This window comes from Gymnogyps californianus, chromosome 2 (genome assembly GCF_018139145.2).
Source record: "Gymnogyps californianus isolate 813 chromosome 2, ASM1813914v2, whole genome shotgun sequence".
Classification (NCBI taxonomy): domain Eukaryota; kingdom Metazoa; phylum Chordata; class Aves; order Accipitriformes; family Cathartidae; genus Gymnogyps; species Gymnogyps californianus.
In genome coordinates this window covers 91221515-91239069 of record NC_059472.1, presented here as the reverse complement: position 1 = coordinate 91239069, position 17555 = coordinate 91221515, and the positions used below count along the sequence as shown (strand labels likewise).

The following is a 17555-nucleotide window of genomic DNA, read 5'->3' as shown; positions in this document are numbered from 1 at the left end:
TGCTCTCCAGCCTGGGTGGCACAAGTGCTGGGGAAAGCTGTCAAGGCATCTCTTCGTACCTTTTTTCATATCTGTTGAAGTTGATTGTTTCACAAGGGGATAGTGTATTTATTTTGCAAGCAATTGGAATTTTTTGCGGTTTTTTTTTTAATATTTTATTTTATTTTCCCCAACCCAGCGAGAAGGATGTTTGGGGCATGGTAGGACATCCTGCAGGCTGGGACTTCTGTGACAGTTTAATGGGCTGAAGGAAGAGGCAGCACTGGCACGCTGTTAGGCTGTGTAAATGGGCTTAGGGTTTGTTTTAGAAAACTTGCTTTCTTTTTTCCCTCTCTGCTCCCTTCTCTCCCCCCTGCAGACACAAATACATCATTCTCACAAACGAAACTGTTTAATTTTAATAACTGGCCTAGAGCTAAAACTGACAGTGGGAGAGGAGCTGTTTGGTTTGCAGTCGCTGACAGCTGGAATAAACTACCTGTTCTCTTGGAAGGGATGGACAGCCAGCTTGTTTGGTTTTGGGGACACTTTGATCCCTAAAGAAACTCCTCTCAACAAAAAAAATTGACTGGAACTGTGGCAGCTTGGTGTTACTGGCTGCTTTTTACATATAAGGCTGCAAGTATGATGGAGAAACGCTGTGTGCAGATGTCCCTTGTCTCTGTAGTTCAGACCCTTCTGTTGAGAGCAACTCCTCATTGTGAAAGGTCACTGTCACCAGCTCCCTGGGAGAGACTTGGGGTCCCGCTAAAATAAGTTTCCTGTGATCAAGGTCCCTACCAGGCTGGTTTGACAAGAGCTCTTCAGTATAGCTAAATGGCCCGGGTTCTCAAAACCCTGCCTTGAAGCGACAAAGGCTGGATGATTAAGTTAGATATTAAATAATTTTGCAATGACTAGTTTTACCTCTGGCTCTGTAAGAAAGTCAACCTTCTTATTTTGCCAGTTCTCAAAAGAAAATGGCAGTGCTCCCATTTCCTCTTCTCCTCCCTCAGGGCCTGCCACCCTTTTTATTTTTATTTTTTTCCTCCCAGGGCCATTAGACAACATGCAAATTATTGTTAATAGGGCCAGAACAATACTGCGTTCCCAGTGGGATCGTTAGAGTCAAAGCCATCGCGTGCCAGCCCTCAGTGTGATACTAATTTTGGCCATGTCTGCCCCAAGGTTTGGAGGTCAGGCGGAAGGGGGCTGTGAAGCATGGATGCAGCAGGACCTGCCCCTGCAGCCCCCCTGTCCTACAGCAGGCTCTGGCCGGGCTGTGTCTGAGGGCTCTCCTGACCCCCCCAGCAAGGCTGGTGTGCTACAAGGCACTGGCTCCTTGTTCCACCTCTCCTGCAGCCTCATCAGAGGTCCCTCAGAGGAGACAAGTCCTCCCCTGGACAGAGACCTTGCAGACTGCTTCCCTCCCTCCCTTCCCCTGCTGCTCCAGAGAGGCATCTTTGCGCTTGAGAAATAAGAAAGCACCGCGTGGCTCATTTTGACGTGAGCTCCCACTTGAAATACACGGATGCCCGGTAGCAAGAGGGTGGCCGTGGGGCTGGGCTTGCCAAAAGGTAGCTGGCAGCCCTCATCCACCCTGAGCTTTGGTGTGGAGTCTCCAGAGGACAGAGACAAGTTGGGGGAGCTGTGGAGAGGATGCTCTACCCCGACATCTCCCTCCTCTGCCCCAGACCCTTCCTGCTGGAAGCCCTGAGAGTCCTCCCGTGGAGTGACACGCTGGCAATGAATGTTTTAACATGAGCTCTATAAACTACACGGACTGCCTGCCACAGCTCAGGGGGAAAGGTAGGGCAGCTGCCTTCAGACCTTGGCCGTGGGCTAGTTTCTGTCTCTGCTTTAAAGTCATGGGATTTTGTCAGTGGGGTTGTTGGGGAGGGGATTAGGGAATCTGCAAGGCTTCTTTTGTAACACCTTTTACAGGGAGGCGGCTGTAACTATATTTAAAAGTGAATATAGGGGAGGAAAGAGAAATGTACCTCTGACATCACTGACTGAAGTAAAAGTAGAGTACATTGGATGTCTCTGTCAAGGTTCGGGTTGCGAGTTCCCTGTTTCTCCTACAAGACTTGCTGAGGGGTGGTTACCCCTGCTGCAGGGCAGGGGCTGAAATCCCTGCCTTCGTTGCGCTTTTGGAAATGGCAAGTCCCTGACGTCGTATCTTCACTCTAGGTTTTGGTGGATGAACAAAACGAAAAAGGAATGCTTTGGATTTTGTAAAGTACTTCAAGTAGTGGTTTGGGTCTTTTTCTTTTTTTTTTTTTCCTCTCTTTTTGACCTTGCCAGGGATTCTGCTAGCTCCCCAGTGCTGCGAACCCAGATATGCTTACCTTTAAGAGACAGCAGTAGCCTCGCTGAAGTCTCTGACTTCCAGGGAAGCAGGATGAGAGGGCTGAAGCAGAAAGTGAAACTCTCTATAAACAAAAATGCAACAGAGCAGCCTTCTTTCATTTTCCCAACTGAGCATAATGCAAAAAGTAAACAGTTGGCACAAATGACTAATGCAAGTTTGCCAGAGGGTTGATCAAAAACATGCCAAATTCAGCAGTATGTTTTGCACGAAGTTCAATAGGGTTTTACATCAGACCCGTTGCAAGGTAGGCAAGAATATTTTTTGAAAGAAAAATGTCATTTAAAAAAATGTGGAAAATTCTCCTGTTCTACCTCCTACATGTTTCTATTGTCAAACAGTCACTGATCTTATTTTAGACTTGACCTTCGTGTTCTTTCCACAGCACGCAGGCTGAATGACGTGTTATTCAAGTTCTCAGACAATATTATGATATATCTGCTTTTATATTTAGCTGTAACTTTTATTCTCCTTATAAACAAACCCACCTAATGCAACCACCACCTATCCAGGGAAAGTATTTCCATTCCCCTCGGTTTAATTTGGACAAATTTGGCATGAAAACATTCAATAGTTCCATAATAACCTTTGCAACAGGATGCCTGCTGTGCTGACATGCAGGTCTAGAGCAACTTGTACCATGTGCCAGGAAATTGCATTCTTAAGAAAAATCTAGACATAAATTCTGAACAATCAACACTTAAATTTTGAAAAGTCTGGCAGCAAGCTGTTATCTGCCTCATGGGTTTTCGCTTTAATAGCTCTTTACTTTCTGAACTCTACCTCTCTGTCTTTTATGCAGGCTGTACGCCTCTGGCCCAAGTAAGCTGAGCTCTGTAAAGTGGAGAGAGGGGGCAATTAGTTGTTTCTCTTTTGTTGTTCTTGTGTGCCTGTGCGCTCCAGCACTGCACCTTGACATGGCGGGGTGGGTGATTTCTTACCAGAGGAAAGCAGAGCTTAGCTGGAAGTTACACAAATGGGCATTTAGCTCTCAGTGGGCATTCACGTAACAGGAGCTTGCTGGGTTGCAGTGCAGTTCAGCCTTGCCTCCTAGCCTGGAGAGCTGGAAAGGGGATGGGAAGAGATGAAGTACCACCAGACCCAACTGTCCTAGATTAGCTAGGGGCATCCTTCACCCTGGGACAAGCCAGTTTGCTGAAATACGAGGGAACCGAAGAGTAGACTGACTCCAGGGTGAGAAAAAGTTTTCCCCGCCCTGAGGTCTCTGAGCACTTTGCTCTTCTTGCTCATCTCACTGGAAGTGGAGTAAGCAAACAGCATCGTGTGGATGCCCATCTTCCAGAACTGCTGCCGGCTTGGCTGGAAGGCTCCATGATGCTCAAACATTCCCGAAACCTGCATTGCTCCTACTTAAGGGAGCAACAGCATGGCTGGAAGACCTTTATGCGACTCTCTGCCAAGACCCTCTAGATGTGCGTCGAATGTTACATCAGCAAAAAAAGGTTGTAGATGGACGCAACTGCATCTGTGACCTTTGCCGCTAGGAGATTGCAAGAAAAACTGACAAAACACACACGGCTCCTTGGGAGAGAAAAAACCCAGTGGTTTTTGTGATGAGTTCAGTAAAGCAACTGGCCAATTTAATCGGCAAAACATTAAATGGGATTCTAGGAGGAGGCGGGGATGGGGAGGGGATGTTCCATGTGTATGAACTTGAAGCAAAATGAAGGGCTGCGAAACCGTGTGAACTGAACCCCATCAGGGAAGGCTTACTAAAACTTGAGCCAGGAAAAATTATAGAGCTCTATAAATAGCTAAATTGAAAATTGAATGCATTTGTGTGTGTGTGGATGCACACATCTATCTATGAGGTCATGTGTGTAAAAGAAATACAGTAGTACTTCATGTGTTGGGGTTTTTTTAAGTAGTGGAAAATGTTTTAATGATTTTTTTTTTTAAATTTTTTCCTAGAGACAGTACATTATGTTCTGTCCTTAGGGCCAAAAACACAAAGTGCCTATTTTCATGAGGAATCCTACAGAAGGAGGAAGGGAAAGTATTATGCAGTGTAGCAGGGGTATAGTAGCCATTCCACAGTGATTACACATCCAAGCAAAGCCTGCACTAGAAAACTCACAAATATATTAGAAGCGGAAAACAAGATGTGTGAAGTGTTTCCTATTCCCTCCCCACAGTTAATAACAACCAAGTAAGCAGGGAGGCAGTCATGAAGTTTAAATTTAACCCCTTGTATTTGATAACAAGACTGTGTTTCAGTGGCAGGCAGCAAGCATGTTATGTACACAGTAGATTGAGGACTTCCTCTGCTTATTAATTTTGCTCCCTCAAAACTTTCAGTTATTTTCAGTATGTTAAAATAGTCCAGACACAAACCAGAAGTGACTGGAAGCACTACGTAATGCAGTAGACGTTCAGGAATTAAGGTAGCTGAAATGAATCCCAGCCTGAATGGCTCCTTAATTAAAGTACGAAACTGTTTTTGGTTTTATACCAATAATTTGTGATTCAAAGTCTGACCCCCCTCCCCCCCCCGTTACCTTTTAATACCTTTCATTCATCCTGTGGTGGTCAAAGGATGAATGAAATCAGTCTTCTGAGGGAAAAAAAAAAAAAAGAAAAGAAAAAAAGGCTCTTTTTCATACGGAATTCAAATGAATTAAAGAATCAGGACAGTTGTTCAATTTGATTTAAGAGCAAGATGCAGTCTGGAGTGTAATGCCCTCATACCATGAGGGAATCAAATTTGTATTCGAGTCTCCTTTGCTGGCTTGTTTAATCGTTTATGATAACATCAGTAGCTTGGTAAATGATGTAATGGGAGTTAAATCAGGATGACCAACATAAACATCTGTCAGTGCATGTGAACATTTGATGTATGACCCCAGGGCCCAGTGCAGCAGCCAGTATCTTGGCAAACAGTCCTTGGATGTCAGCGTCACTCGAGGTTGCAGGATCGCACGCTGGAGAGGATACATGCTGTCTACTCTGTGCCGTTAGCCAGTGGTTGGGTACGTGATCTGGCTGGTTGGTATCGGGTGTATCACTTGGCAGCGTGTCCCCTCCGGTTAGTCGCTGTGGGCAGAACTCACCCCAACGCTGAGGGTCAGGGCAAGGCATCGGCATCGCGGTGCTTCTCCCAGTGAGCCTCAGCTGGCATGAAGTGATGAGCAGGCTGGCGCTGGTCCTCCGAATGCAGGAGAGTTCCACAGAGATAACTGATATCATTCTGGGTAGCCATGTAGACTGAGATTCACAGTCTGATTTGTACCCAAAAAATCAGCCTTAGTGTTTTGTGACCGTAATATCAGAGGAATCATTTCCTAGACTTGGATTATACTGGTGTTATTTTCATTCAAAGTCATCTTGTCATCATGTTCTTGCACGGATTTGTAATTTTCTGAAAGCAAGCTGGCTAGTATGTTCATGTTCCTCATTAATCTTTTTTTTTTTTTTTTAATGAGATTCATATGGGAAGCTAATAGTATCTGATACAGACAAATGTGTAAGTTATTGAACATGTATGTCCTCCACAGAAATGGACAGAAAGGATCTGAAAAAAATGTGTTGCAGAGAAAGCATAGAGATAAGGGAACTCTGCCTGCTACATTTTGGATTAAATTGTTCTTTGAAGGCAAAGTCTTTGGTGCAGAGGTAATGCAGGTGAGAAAGGCCTCAATGAGGGGTATGGGGGGCAGATGGCTGTGGCTCCCGTCGTCAGCGGGAGCCTCAGCATATGCAGTGGCTGGACACGAAAACTGTGGTTGGTCCCATGTGCCCACCCACCCTGAGAGCAGCTTCATTTTAATGCGTGGAGATACGGGTAAACCGTTCCCATTCATGCTACATCCTTGCTGTTATAAACGTGGTTGCTTTCACACAAAAAATAGGCATATTTAGCTATTTTACTCCTTTTTAATCACTTCAAGGTACTGCACGCTTATAATTTACTTCAAAAGAAGTCTTTTATCGGTCTTGAATAAGTACATGAAGTTGCAAAACGTAAACATCTTATTGCCACGACTTTTCAGAAGAGAGCTGGCAGCATCCCTCAGTTTTTATTATGAATATAATCTAGAGTCTGTTTGCAACAAGAAGGAATAAGTTACCTATTCCAGAGTTATTAGGATTTTTCAGAGATGAAATGCAAGCCGTTCAAGAATGCAACTTAAGCTCCATTACTTCAAAATAAATTTATAGAAATAAATATAAATGCAAGCTAAAATATTTTATCTCTTTAAAGAGGCACTACCAACTTTAAACAAAATCATAATGAGCTGGATATGTTAAAATTAAAAGTGCCAGAACAGCACACGGTTATTCTAAATGAGAAGGAAGACTGAAGAAAAAGACCACCCCTCCTCACCCGCAGATATGCACACGTGCACCACACATGCCCAATTTGTTTTTTACAAAGTATGCTGTCAAGTGAATACTGTCATGTTCCCTGTTTAATCAGTTTCCTCTTTTATTTGTGCGCTGTTGTATATAAAAGGAAATCTGCTTGTAAAGTCAGGCTTTTTAATAATTCATTCAAAAATGATTAGAGTTCAAGGGGAAAGTTGTTCCTTTAAATGACTGAGCCAAACAGGAAAAAACCACGGGTATCAGAGGGTGAAATTCACTTCTGCCTACATTATGTATTGTATATTTAAATTCTGTGTTCAGACCTAAAAATTAGGCTTGAAGTGGAATGTCAGTAGTTATCATCTCTATTTGGGTCCTCCTTTACCCTCCGTTTGGGTAAATTTTGTTTGTTCTGAATCTTCAAAGGTGCTTTCTTATGCAATAAGATAAGAAAGAGGATTTTTTTTTTTTTGGTCTTTACATATACTGTGTCTTCCCAAAACAGGCTGAAAAATCCCAGTTGGAATTTTTTTTTTTTTTTTGCCAGCAGTAATTTTCATCTTCTCTTCAGGCTATGCTCTACTCAGTAGCCCGGCAGCATCCCTGAGAAATGGTCATTTTCCAGCTGGGTGCTGGGCTGGCAGGGGGAGGACCAGGTGCGGCAGGGCGTTTGCTCCAGGAAAGCGGCGATGCTGATCAGCACCCGCGCAATCACCATTTAAATAAATGAAACCGTGCTGACCGATTTGGCGGTGTGACATTCGGAGGCTGGCGGAGGGATGGTGTGAGCGAGTCGGTGGGTGGGCAGGGCGCGGGACTGGCTGGGCTTCAGCCCCTTCGGTGATTGCGCCTGTGCCCTGGGAAAGCGCTTGCAGTGGGGTTTTCATTTCGTGTTTTCCCTCCTTTCTCTTGTGCAACAAAACAACTATGAAGGGCCTGGATTAAACAATGTGTTTAGACTCGAAATGTCCCTTTGAAATCCCTGTCAACACTTTCCCAACATTCAGCTAAAGCAGTGAAACAACAGGGCATGAGGGCGCTGAAGCAGAGATGAGAGCCTGTGCATTGTACTGACTCTGGTCTCTGGAACTGTCCACGTGGCCGCAGAAAGCCTCTTTCTATTAATGAGAACATTTCCTTCAACTGCTTTGCTTTCCAGAAGCAGCCTAACCAGCTGTGACCCGTGTTTCCATTAGTTGCTGGGGGCTGGTTTTGCGAGTGCTGCTCAGAGCTTGCGTAGTGAGACAGAAACACCTTTCCGTTTTGGGGAGGCTCAGCTGGGGTGTTCTGCACTTCCCCCATGCAAAGCTAGTATGTTTGCGTGTGCCTAGTGTGCATACCATCCTTGGGGATGCTGCCGTGCCTTGCGCTTTGTCCCTTGTCCTCCTGAAGCCACTCGTGAATGAGTGGAGCGTCGTTGTCCAAGTCACTTAAGTGTGATGATGCCACTTCGATGCAACTGAAGCCCAAACAGTGATAGAGGCCTGAAGAGGAAGAAAGATAGCACTTGTCAGATAGCACTCTGTGGTCAGCAGAGCCAAGGATATTTATAGGTCAATATTGCAGGTATGATCAGGAACGCCTTGGTGATGGGAATACATCATCTCATTTCTTGAGCTGGAACAGCCTTAATCCAGGCCCATGGTATCATATGAGCTGGTTCAAGTCTAACCTCTAGGCATCTCAGGATTGGAAGGAGTTTGGTTAAGTCCCAGAAGTGTCATTGGGGTGTATCTGCCATGTGGGAAAGGCTGTTGATAGTGACAGAGGGATCCTGGACCTGGTGGGGTCCATGGTTTTCTTGGAGGAATGGACAAGTGACAGCTGGCCATGGCCTGCAGGCAAATAAATAGTTTGGTGCTAGGTGCGGTACCAGTAGATGGTGCTGAAGAATGGATAGCACAGTTCCCGGGTTTTGCGAGGACCCATTAAGACTTCTTGTTTGGGGGCATTTTACTAGCACCTTGCATGCTGGTCTTTGTGTGGAGGTCATATCATCATCTGGGTGCAACCTGGGCCCTGAGGTCTGAGCCAAACAGGTTATTGAGTATATTGCAACTTCAGTTTCTGCTGCTAAATTGAAGATGTTTCATGTTTCAAAATTGTGCATGTTGCTAGTATAACATTCCCTCTACTAAGCATGCTCTGAAACTGCTTACTCACTGGCAGTAAACAGCATTATTTTAGCGGCTTATCATAACACCCAACAGCTGCTCATTTTCAGCGAAAGGCCAGTGTTTATTGGCCTCCTGCTATTGCCTCTGTGCTCTTCTGTCATGTGCTACTTTTGTCTCAGAAGGTCTGCAGTCCTTGTGGGTGTGATCCCAGTCCCAGCAGACTCTCACTTGACCTTGGTATACTTTGAGTCAGCTCTGAAGCCGTCCTTTTTCACCTTGGGTTGTGTCCTACTTGCTACAGGTCAGAAGTGCTGGAGTCCATAACTGAGTAGCTCATTGCTATAGTGTTTTCCATTTGAGGTAGGAAACCGTCTATACGAGAAAAAAAAAAATAGAATTTGAGATTGTTTCATGAAAAATAGATTCTGTATTTTACAAGTTCAATTATGAGTGATTTTCCATTTTTAGCTTTATATGCTTTTAATGTTGAGTCTAAATTAGGCCGCAGGAAAAGGATGGTCTATCTTCAAAGAAAGAATTAGGCTGATTGTGCTCTTCAGATTCGTGGAAAACAGCTGTGGGTGTAGCGGTAGCTCTCAAGCTTTCTTCCATGCTAGCATACAAGATGCAGGTGCAAGCTGGATACTTCTGCTTTGTGGGAGTTTGGAGGAGAGGGTTGGTAAAACTGGTCGGTGAAATTACCAACAGTGCTCTAGAGCTGCGTTGGTCATTTTAGAGGTGCACAAGCCAGGGGAAGTGGACAGGGGGAAAGTCATCCCACATCCTCCTCATGCAACTATTAAGCCTCGCTGGATCTTCATGGACAGAGATCACATTGCACAGATGGTTGAAGATGTTCTTTTTCACTGCTACCTGCCCATTAAGAAAGGTTATTGTGCCTTTGATTGAAATGCAGCCCTACCCTTACTAGTGCAGCTTATGGGAGGCACGTCTTGTGCATTTATTACACATTCACAAACCTTTGTGGGATGTTTTGAAGGCAAGTGGGTATGTGGCTAACTCTGCTGAATTAAGAAAGATCTTCAGAGAGACAAGGTCAGGAAAAGAAAGTATTATCTTAAAATGTATGAATTGTACGTAGCAGTTCAGTATGTCTTCTTGCTATTCCTTGCGCAATGTACTTTTAGAATCAAATTTAGAAAACATGACACTAATTTTCATGTACTTGTTTGCATGTTAACTTTCGTACACGAAGACTGAACTTATATGCAAAATAAATCGCTTATTTTCTATGTGAGAATACCATTTTGTGGGTGAAAAGGCATGGTCATGGTGGATCATGTGTATGCAGAGTGAGAGGCCATGAAAATTGCCAGTGATTTGGTTGTATGCAAGCTGGAAGGTGGTACCATGGGGAGAGCTCTATGGAAATCCTTTGGGAAACACATGGTGGTTCTGCCAGCAGAGACTCCACTTTTTGATCTTTAAGGTTTTGTAGCGACCATTCTGATCTCCTAACAGCTTTTCATGCAGCTCATCCAGGACAGTTAGTTAAACTCCACTGTTCACCTTTGGTACCCAACAAACTGCATGTAGGTAGCTAACGTGTCTCACTAGTCCATAGCTTGACATTTTTGGTGACACAGGTTTCCCAGGATTTCTCTACTCACGTGTTATTCAGAAACAAGTATGGAGGAGCAGCTGTTTCTGAATGAGTCCATGAACCAGTAGTCTTTTTTTGGAAAGAGGCCATGTTGCTTCTGAGCAGTCTTTAGTGTATTGCAGTGTTGGTTTTGGCTGAAGAGGAACAAAGCACTCTTCTTGCAGAGCAAGAGTGGCAACTCACGGAGGAATTCAGAAATAGCTGCTCTTCAGTAATCCCACATAAAGACGAGCTCTTTTCTTTCAGTGGGCTCCGTGGATGTGCTGCAGGGCTTGGTTTGGGGCTTCTGAAGACATGTCTTCACAGTTTATGTTACTTGGTGGTTGTCTGAATGGTGACTTCAGAAGCATTTAGCTTGGCAGGCAAACTGAACAAGCTTTGTTTAAATAACCAAACAGGTACAGGAGGCTATTTGATTTTTGGAATTGTCAACAGATGATGTTGAATATATATTTTCAGCAAAATCTTTGTAAGTTTCCTACTGCTTCACAGTACAAATTCAGAGATCAGCATTGGTTTGAGAATATTAAATGTACAGGGGTACAAGTGCTTGTATGTGAGGTGCTGCAGTTTGGTTTGGGCAGGCAGCTATTTGCTGGCTTGCCAATGGTAACAGAAGCAGTAGCTGGGCCTTGCAAAAACATGTGTTTCTCTTCTTCTGAGCGACTGATAGCTCCAGCCCTTTCAGTGAATACAAAAAAATTAGCAAAGATCTTGTTTTGGTGTTATAGATTTCATTGGCACCTGAAAGAGGAAAGCAGTTAATAATTTAAAACCTCTCCAGTCTCCCTTCCAGCACAGGCCAGTTGGTGTTTCTGAAAGAGACTCTCTTCATGTGTGTGTCTGGACAGGTCCTGTAGCCCATCTTCTGTTTTAAAGCTGAAAAATACAAGAAGTCATTTTGAGTGGTATTCATTCTACCTAATTTTCATTATGCCTTCCTTCTGGCCAGGCTGTGATGCTTTTGCGGACGCCAAGGACTGCTGGGGCTATCAGAGAGCAGCTCCTGAGCCTCCCCAAAGCTGCTCACTCTGGCCCCGTGCCGCAGCAATGGTCAGACCCTGCAGGCTGCGTTTGTGCCCAAAAAGTCGAGAGTATTTATGTGACTATTTTTGCAGCAAATGCCGATATTTCCGTACAGTACTTTGCATTGCTTTTTGTCTCTTTGGATTTGCAAGTTACTGAGACTTAGGAAGCCTTCTTGTTTATTGTTCCCTCTCTCACTTTCACATGACTTTTTATTGAAGGTCTGAGCACTTCTTAGGCAGAGTGTTAGATTCAACATTCTTTTTAAATTAAATGTACTGGGGTGACCTAATCAGATGCTAGCTGGTTGACCACAGGAATGGGAACCACGATACTCTGTAATCTAGTTTAATGTTAATTCACTCTTTGACCTTAGGCAAACAGCTTAGTTGCTGCAAAATGGGGATGATAATTCCTTTGAGATGTTGACAGAAAATTGAATAAATAAGCAAGTTTTACTCTCTGTGGGTCAGGCAGTCTTATTTTCAAAGGGACTTCAGAGCTTCCATTCTTTCAAATGACTTCGGAGTCAAGGGATGTAGCACGGGCTTCTGGATCACCAAGGACTTTACCGTGTTTTCCAGTACTGACCCCCATACCTTAGCTTTCTGTTATATGGCGGCAGGGGGTGTTCAGGATGGAGTGAGGGATTCATGCCTTGCCTCCAATGGCCGTGCCAGTCACCATCTTACACCTTGTGGCATGTAGACACTAGACGGATGGACATCTTGCTTCCCCTTCAGGCAGAAATGTGACACTCAATTCCATGATGTTTTTAGTTTTGAAATAGTGTGCCTTTATATTAAATAATGACATTAATCAACTCAGCTCCGTAGCGTTAAGTGGAGCAGTGGCTTCATTTGCTGCCAGTGAGTTTGCCTCTCTGGCTTTGCCTGAAATTTCCCATGAAGCCCAAAGCAGTCCACTTGCTGTTTAACATCCCGGTGACAAAACACCTCATGACAGCAGAGCAACCTTTCCAGTTTCTCGTTTCTCAATTGTGTTTTTTAAACTTTGAAGTGCCATTTATTTTGACACCTGGTATTTTTCAGGCCACGCTTTTATTTGGTGGGAATAGCATTAACGTGTATTAAAGGCAGAAAAGCCTGAGGAAACGGTTAGAAGTTATTCCCAGAATGTAAATAATTTCCTAAATTTTGAGCTCTACAAGTCTGATGTGTTTTAAATGGCCTTCCAGAGTGCAAAATGAAACTCAGCGTGGCATTTAACCAACAGCTTACAGAGGTGCTAGTTATTCCACTTGGCTATATTTAGGAGTCCAGGAAACAACAATGACAAAAAAAATAGCGAAACATTCTTGCAAAAAAAATTAAAGGAACAGTTTCAGCTATAAAACTGATGTCTACAGCAGAAAACCACAGCTGCTAAATGTTACAAAATCATAATAATTGTGACAGAATTACATCCCAACCTTTCTTTAAGACATCTTCACCCATATGAAGGCCTCTTGATTTAAACAGGGCTCTGCAGCAGCAGGGGGGTTTATATTAGAGGATCCTGGTAAAACCTGAGTGCTCATGTAAATCAAGGCTTATTTTTGCATTCCAAAGGGTGAAAAAGTCATACGAGGGGAGTGAGACGCAAGACGTGTGAAGAAACCTTTATACAGAGACTCCGTGCTGGTGAAGTCTCAGCTGGATGCTGTGCCCCGATTCGAACAAAAAAGCAGTCGACCAGTCTGAGAGGGAGTCCAGAGGACTCCCCTGTGGCCTGGGGAGCATCACCCACAAGGAAAATCAGAGCAAACGCTGCTTGTTTGGTCTGTGAAAGAGCGCAGACGGCTAAGGAATGGCAGGTTAAGTCTTCAAATGAGCAAGAAGCAGCCACAGAGCCCGAAGCGGGTAGGACAGGAGCAGAAGTGTCAAAAATTACATAGGCATAGTTGAGGGACCACCTCTAGCTTGATGAAACCTTACTTAGTAAAGATGAGACAGTACAATTAACATAGGTAAGTAAGTGGACATAATTAGTCCCTCTCCAGCCAATAAAGTAGGTAAAGTAACTTAAGCTGATATTTTGCACTCTGCCTTATGAAGTGATGTAACTTTTACCAACCTTTAAAATACTGATCGTGAATGAGTCAGTGTTTCTCAAGGGCTTTGGTCAGCTGTTCCCATTTACTGGTCTGGAATCTCACTTTTATCATCCAGTCTCCCTGAGCTTCCCCTTGTGTTTAAAACCGAAGTTACCATCTTTATATACAGATGCTGTCATAGCATCAAGGTCGGAAATTCACTGTGATAGATGCTACTTAAATATTTGGGGAGGCAGAGTTACCTGCTTTTGCAGGTCTGTGGTTGAATTGTTTTCCTGCTACAGTACGGTTCATTAGGGCTGTGATTTCTCATCATGGTACTTTTATAACCCTAGCATAAATGCAGTTTTATCATCAAAAGGGTGTTTTTTGCTGCAAGAAAGTGCTAGAGAGCGTATTGATGCAAGCTTCCTTCCTTAATCCCCACCCTCCCCCAGGATAAACGGCGTTTGCACCGCCTGAGCTCGCCTGTGCGATTAAGCTGCCGCAGTTACACTGGTCAGCTATTCCTAGTGCCGACCTGCCCTCAGCCCTGGCTGCTGTAAGCACAAGACGCATTGCAGATTAGAGGGCACCCGCTTGAATAGGAGCATCAGCGGGCCAGGGCCGGGCACAGACGCCGTATTGTTAGGAAGGGGAGGGAGCTCGTCTCACAGGGCTAGTCTCAACATCCTCCGGCCATGCCAAAGGGAGAGCCTGGGAACAACTGTTAAAGGGTGGCTTGACATATAGCTCTCGTATTTCTCCTCTAAGAGTTTTGCCGCTATCCAGCGGTGATTACTCAACAGGCAAAACACCCCCTTTGCCCTCTCGGGCAGGTAGAAAGTAATTTTATAAGCAAGCACCCTCTTTTGCCCATCTTCCCTCCTGCCCCCAGCCCTTTGCCATGAGCAGGTCAACGGCAGTGGTCAGAGGCGTCCCTAATGAGGTCCCTAGCTGCTCACTGGCCTGATTTGATTGTAGTTTTTAATAATGCGAGGTTATTTTGTTAGCGGCTTTACTTTCCAAGTCTTTTCCCCCTTCCAGCACCCCTAGGTACAGCTCTACTGGATCAGTTACCATCTGCTCCAGTGTTTGCATTTAGCCTGCAGGGCCTGTGATCTCAGAAATATTTCCTGTAAATGGGATCTCTCATGCCAGGCCTGTCACACAATAGATATATAATTGGATAAAACCTAAACTGAAAACAACAAACAAAAAGAAGAAAACTACATGTTGTGCCGTACACAGCGCGTGAGGCAGTCCAAAATGGGATACGCTCCTTGTTTGTGTCTGAAGCTGCTCCCGTATATCTTTTTTATTCCCCTTTGCTGTTTAATGAAATCAAATTAATGTAATAACTAAATTCCACGGTGCATTTTTTCCCCACTTAATATCCGACTTGAGCAGCTTGCGGTGCGCAAGCAGAACAGCGTTAGCGCCACAACAAATGCATTTGCTGCATTTTAAGTCTTGATCCTGGTCTTAGGTACCAGGTGGAGCCCATGTGGAGGTCGCAGATCTTTCTCCTTCTCTGCGGGTTGGCCGCACACAGCATTTAGTGTTCGACGGCAGGCAGGACGATGCATGGCCCGGGAGCAAGGCTGGGCCCCAAGGGAAACAGCAGGCAAACCAGAGGGAGCCAATCCCCTGGTCAACAAGAGCAAGGGTGAACATGGCAAATGATGCATCACTGATCCCTGCAAAGGAGAAAGAAATGCAAAATATCTTTAAATCCTTTAAACCCAGTTTGAAGGCCTCCTGAGCAGGGGTATGGGTTTGTGTAAGATGCATGCTGCCCTCTGGGACAGCTCGCCTTTGGGACCTGCCAGCCTTTCTGCAAGAAGGTGGAGGTGACGAAAAACATCTGATGTGATGAATCCACACCTAAATGTAAAAAAAACCAAAAACTGATTAAATAAATCAGAAATCGATCACTGTGATTTTCCCCTTGCTCATACTGTGAATTTTCTTCATCATTGCTGCAAGAATAAACTGTGTGAGTCGTGTCTGTGCCGTTATTCTGGTAGTAATGAGCTTACAAATACATTTTCTGTTTTGTTGGAGGGACTGCAAATGCTATATGCTAGTCATAGCTTGCAAAAGCTGCTCAGAAGTGCGCTGCAGAACATCAAAAAAGGAATTGAATTCAGCTTCAGTCAAGACAAGTAATTGGTTTTTATACTTAAAAAAAAAAAAAATCCCCAGCCAAAAGCCGTTCATCTGTCTCTGGAAGATAAAAAAAAGCCCAGAGTTTGGATTTGATTGCCCTCCCTTAAAGTAATAACAGTAATCCTAATAAAGGGGCTGATTTGTAAATTTTTCCCAACAGACAGTGCCACAACGTTACACTAACTTTGGCTTATTTATGATAAATGTAGTCTAAAGCACCAGAAATATAAACCTTGAATCCTTTTTAATTCCAGCATAAAAGGATTAAATTTTATCAATATAGCTTATCTCCTAGCACTCTGCCTTTTTTCTTGCATCCTTTTTTATGAACCTGCAAAACATGCTTTTTGTCGTCTTTTTTTTTTTTTTTTTGACCATAGCCAGCAATTTCTAAATCAAGAATAAAATCCTAGTGCCATTTCTGGCAATGGGCTATTTTATTGATTTACCACAATGCCAGCATTTCATCAATAACGGTTAAATATAGGCCTGTAAATTCACCCTTCCTGAAAGAAAGTGGCCTGATCTTTCATAGCAGCTTCCATTTGCCTTTGACTTGAACTGTAGGTTTAGTGGTTCAGAAAAAAATCGGGTTTGATGAGCCTTAAAGAAACAAATAAACCAAGCCAGAAGCAATCAAAAATACATGCGAGTTCATAAAAAGTGAGCCTTGGTTTCTTTGTCTAGAAGATTAACACTTCCTCAGGAGGGCTGTAATAGGATTGAGCCTTCCCCGTGGTACTTCAAAGACATGTGCTCCTGAAGACTTTTACTGAGTAACTTACAGTATCGTTGGAAGCTTTGCCTTTGCTTTCCTTCCCAGTTTCTTTCAGAACTTCTGGGAAGATCTGAACTGAGGATCGTGTTGCTCCTCCTCTTTATTTTTATCCCCCAAACATTTTCTCTCTTTTGTATGCAAATTTCATCCTTAATTCCTTTAAGAAAAAAAATCTAAGTTGCATAACAGTTGGAGATTTTTCAACATAAATATCCATCTCTTTCGTGTTACTACTTCAGTACTTTCACATGCCGTATTCTTGCATTTAATGCTGCACAGTAAAACACATATTTATTTTTTTTTAATTCAAAGAGACCCACAACATATATTTTTGTTACATCCGCAGCGCTGTCATTCTTTCTCCAGGAGAACACACTGTAAACTTTGATTTCCCAGGTCCTTTGTGCAGGGTAATGAATGTAGCTCTCGGTGTTCATGTGTGGTTGTAACACGCCGTCTCCTTTTTTCCATACTTGGGCTCTTTTCCCCACCCCTGTTCAGATGGTTAGGCTGCTTTCCTTGGTGGTGGAAACCCTGAAAGCCTTCAGACTGAAGGCAGAGAAAGCCACTCCCTAGGTAAGTGTTAATGCTGGCCTGGAGACGACTACTGCTATGTGTTTAGAGAAAAGAAAGCAGCTGTATTGCATGGGAGAAGCTGATCCTGTGCATGGGTTAGGCATACTCTACTGGTTTGGCTCCATAGGTAATAGGTCCTATCTGCTTGGGTTGGGCAGCTTCGAAAAGTGAAGTTGTGGTGACCCGGCAAGTTCCCCTGGCTCCAGGGCTATGCAGTGCCCAGCTGGGCTCTCTGGTTCTCGCTGTGGGTCTTACAGAGACCCGTGGAGCCTGTGTCCTGCTTAAATGCCTGCAACTGCCATTTCTGGATCTGGCCATGAGTTGATGTGCCTGGAGTCAGGCAGGGACCAGAGAATCAGACCCAGATACGTGCAATCTTTGGCCAGTTGGCTGAATCACAGGATGAAACTCCCTCTATATGCCCCTAGGAGACATCAAGGAAAGAACCAGAAAGTCCCCAAACATCTTGTTCGTTTAGTTCTTGTTCTTTCTATGACAAGTTTTGCTCTCGTACTGGTTGAAATGAATGGGATTAGACAGGGCACACCAGT

At 44.1% G+C, this 17555-nt stretch overlaps 1 protein-coding gene across 3 annotated transcripts in view; it reads left to right on the top strand.

The window, feature by feature from the left end:
• BCL2 (BCL2 apoptosis regulator) overlaps nt 1–17555 on the top strand; it is a 92375-nt gene that overhangs the window by 11352 nt on the left and 63468 nt on the right. Inside the window, exon 2 of one of the 3 annotated variants that reach the window (XM_050892585.1) lies at nt 7727–7743. The exons of the other annotated variants lie outside the window; for them this stretch is intronic. Coding sequence (XP_050748542.1) covers nt 7727–7743 — 17 coding nt within the window. The remainder of the gene's footprint in view (nt 1–7726; nt 7744–17555) is intronic. 3 annotated transcript variants of the gene reach the window in all.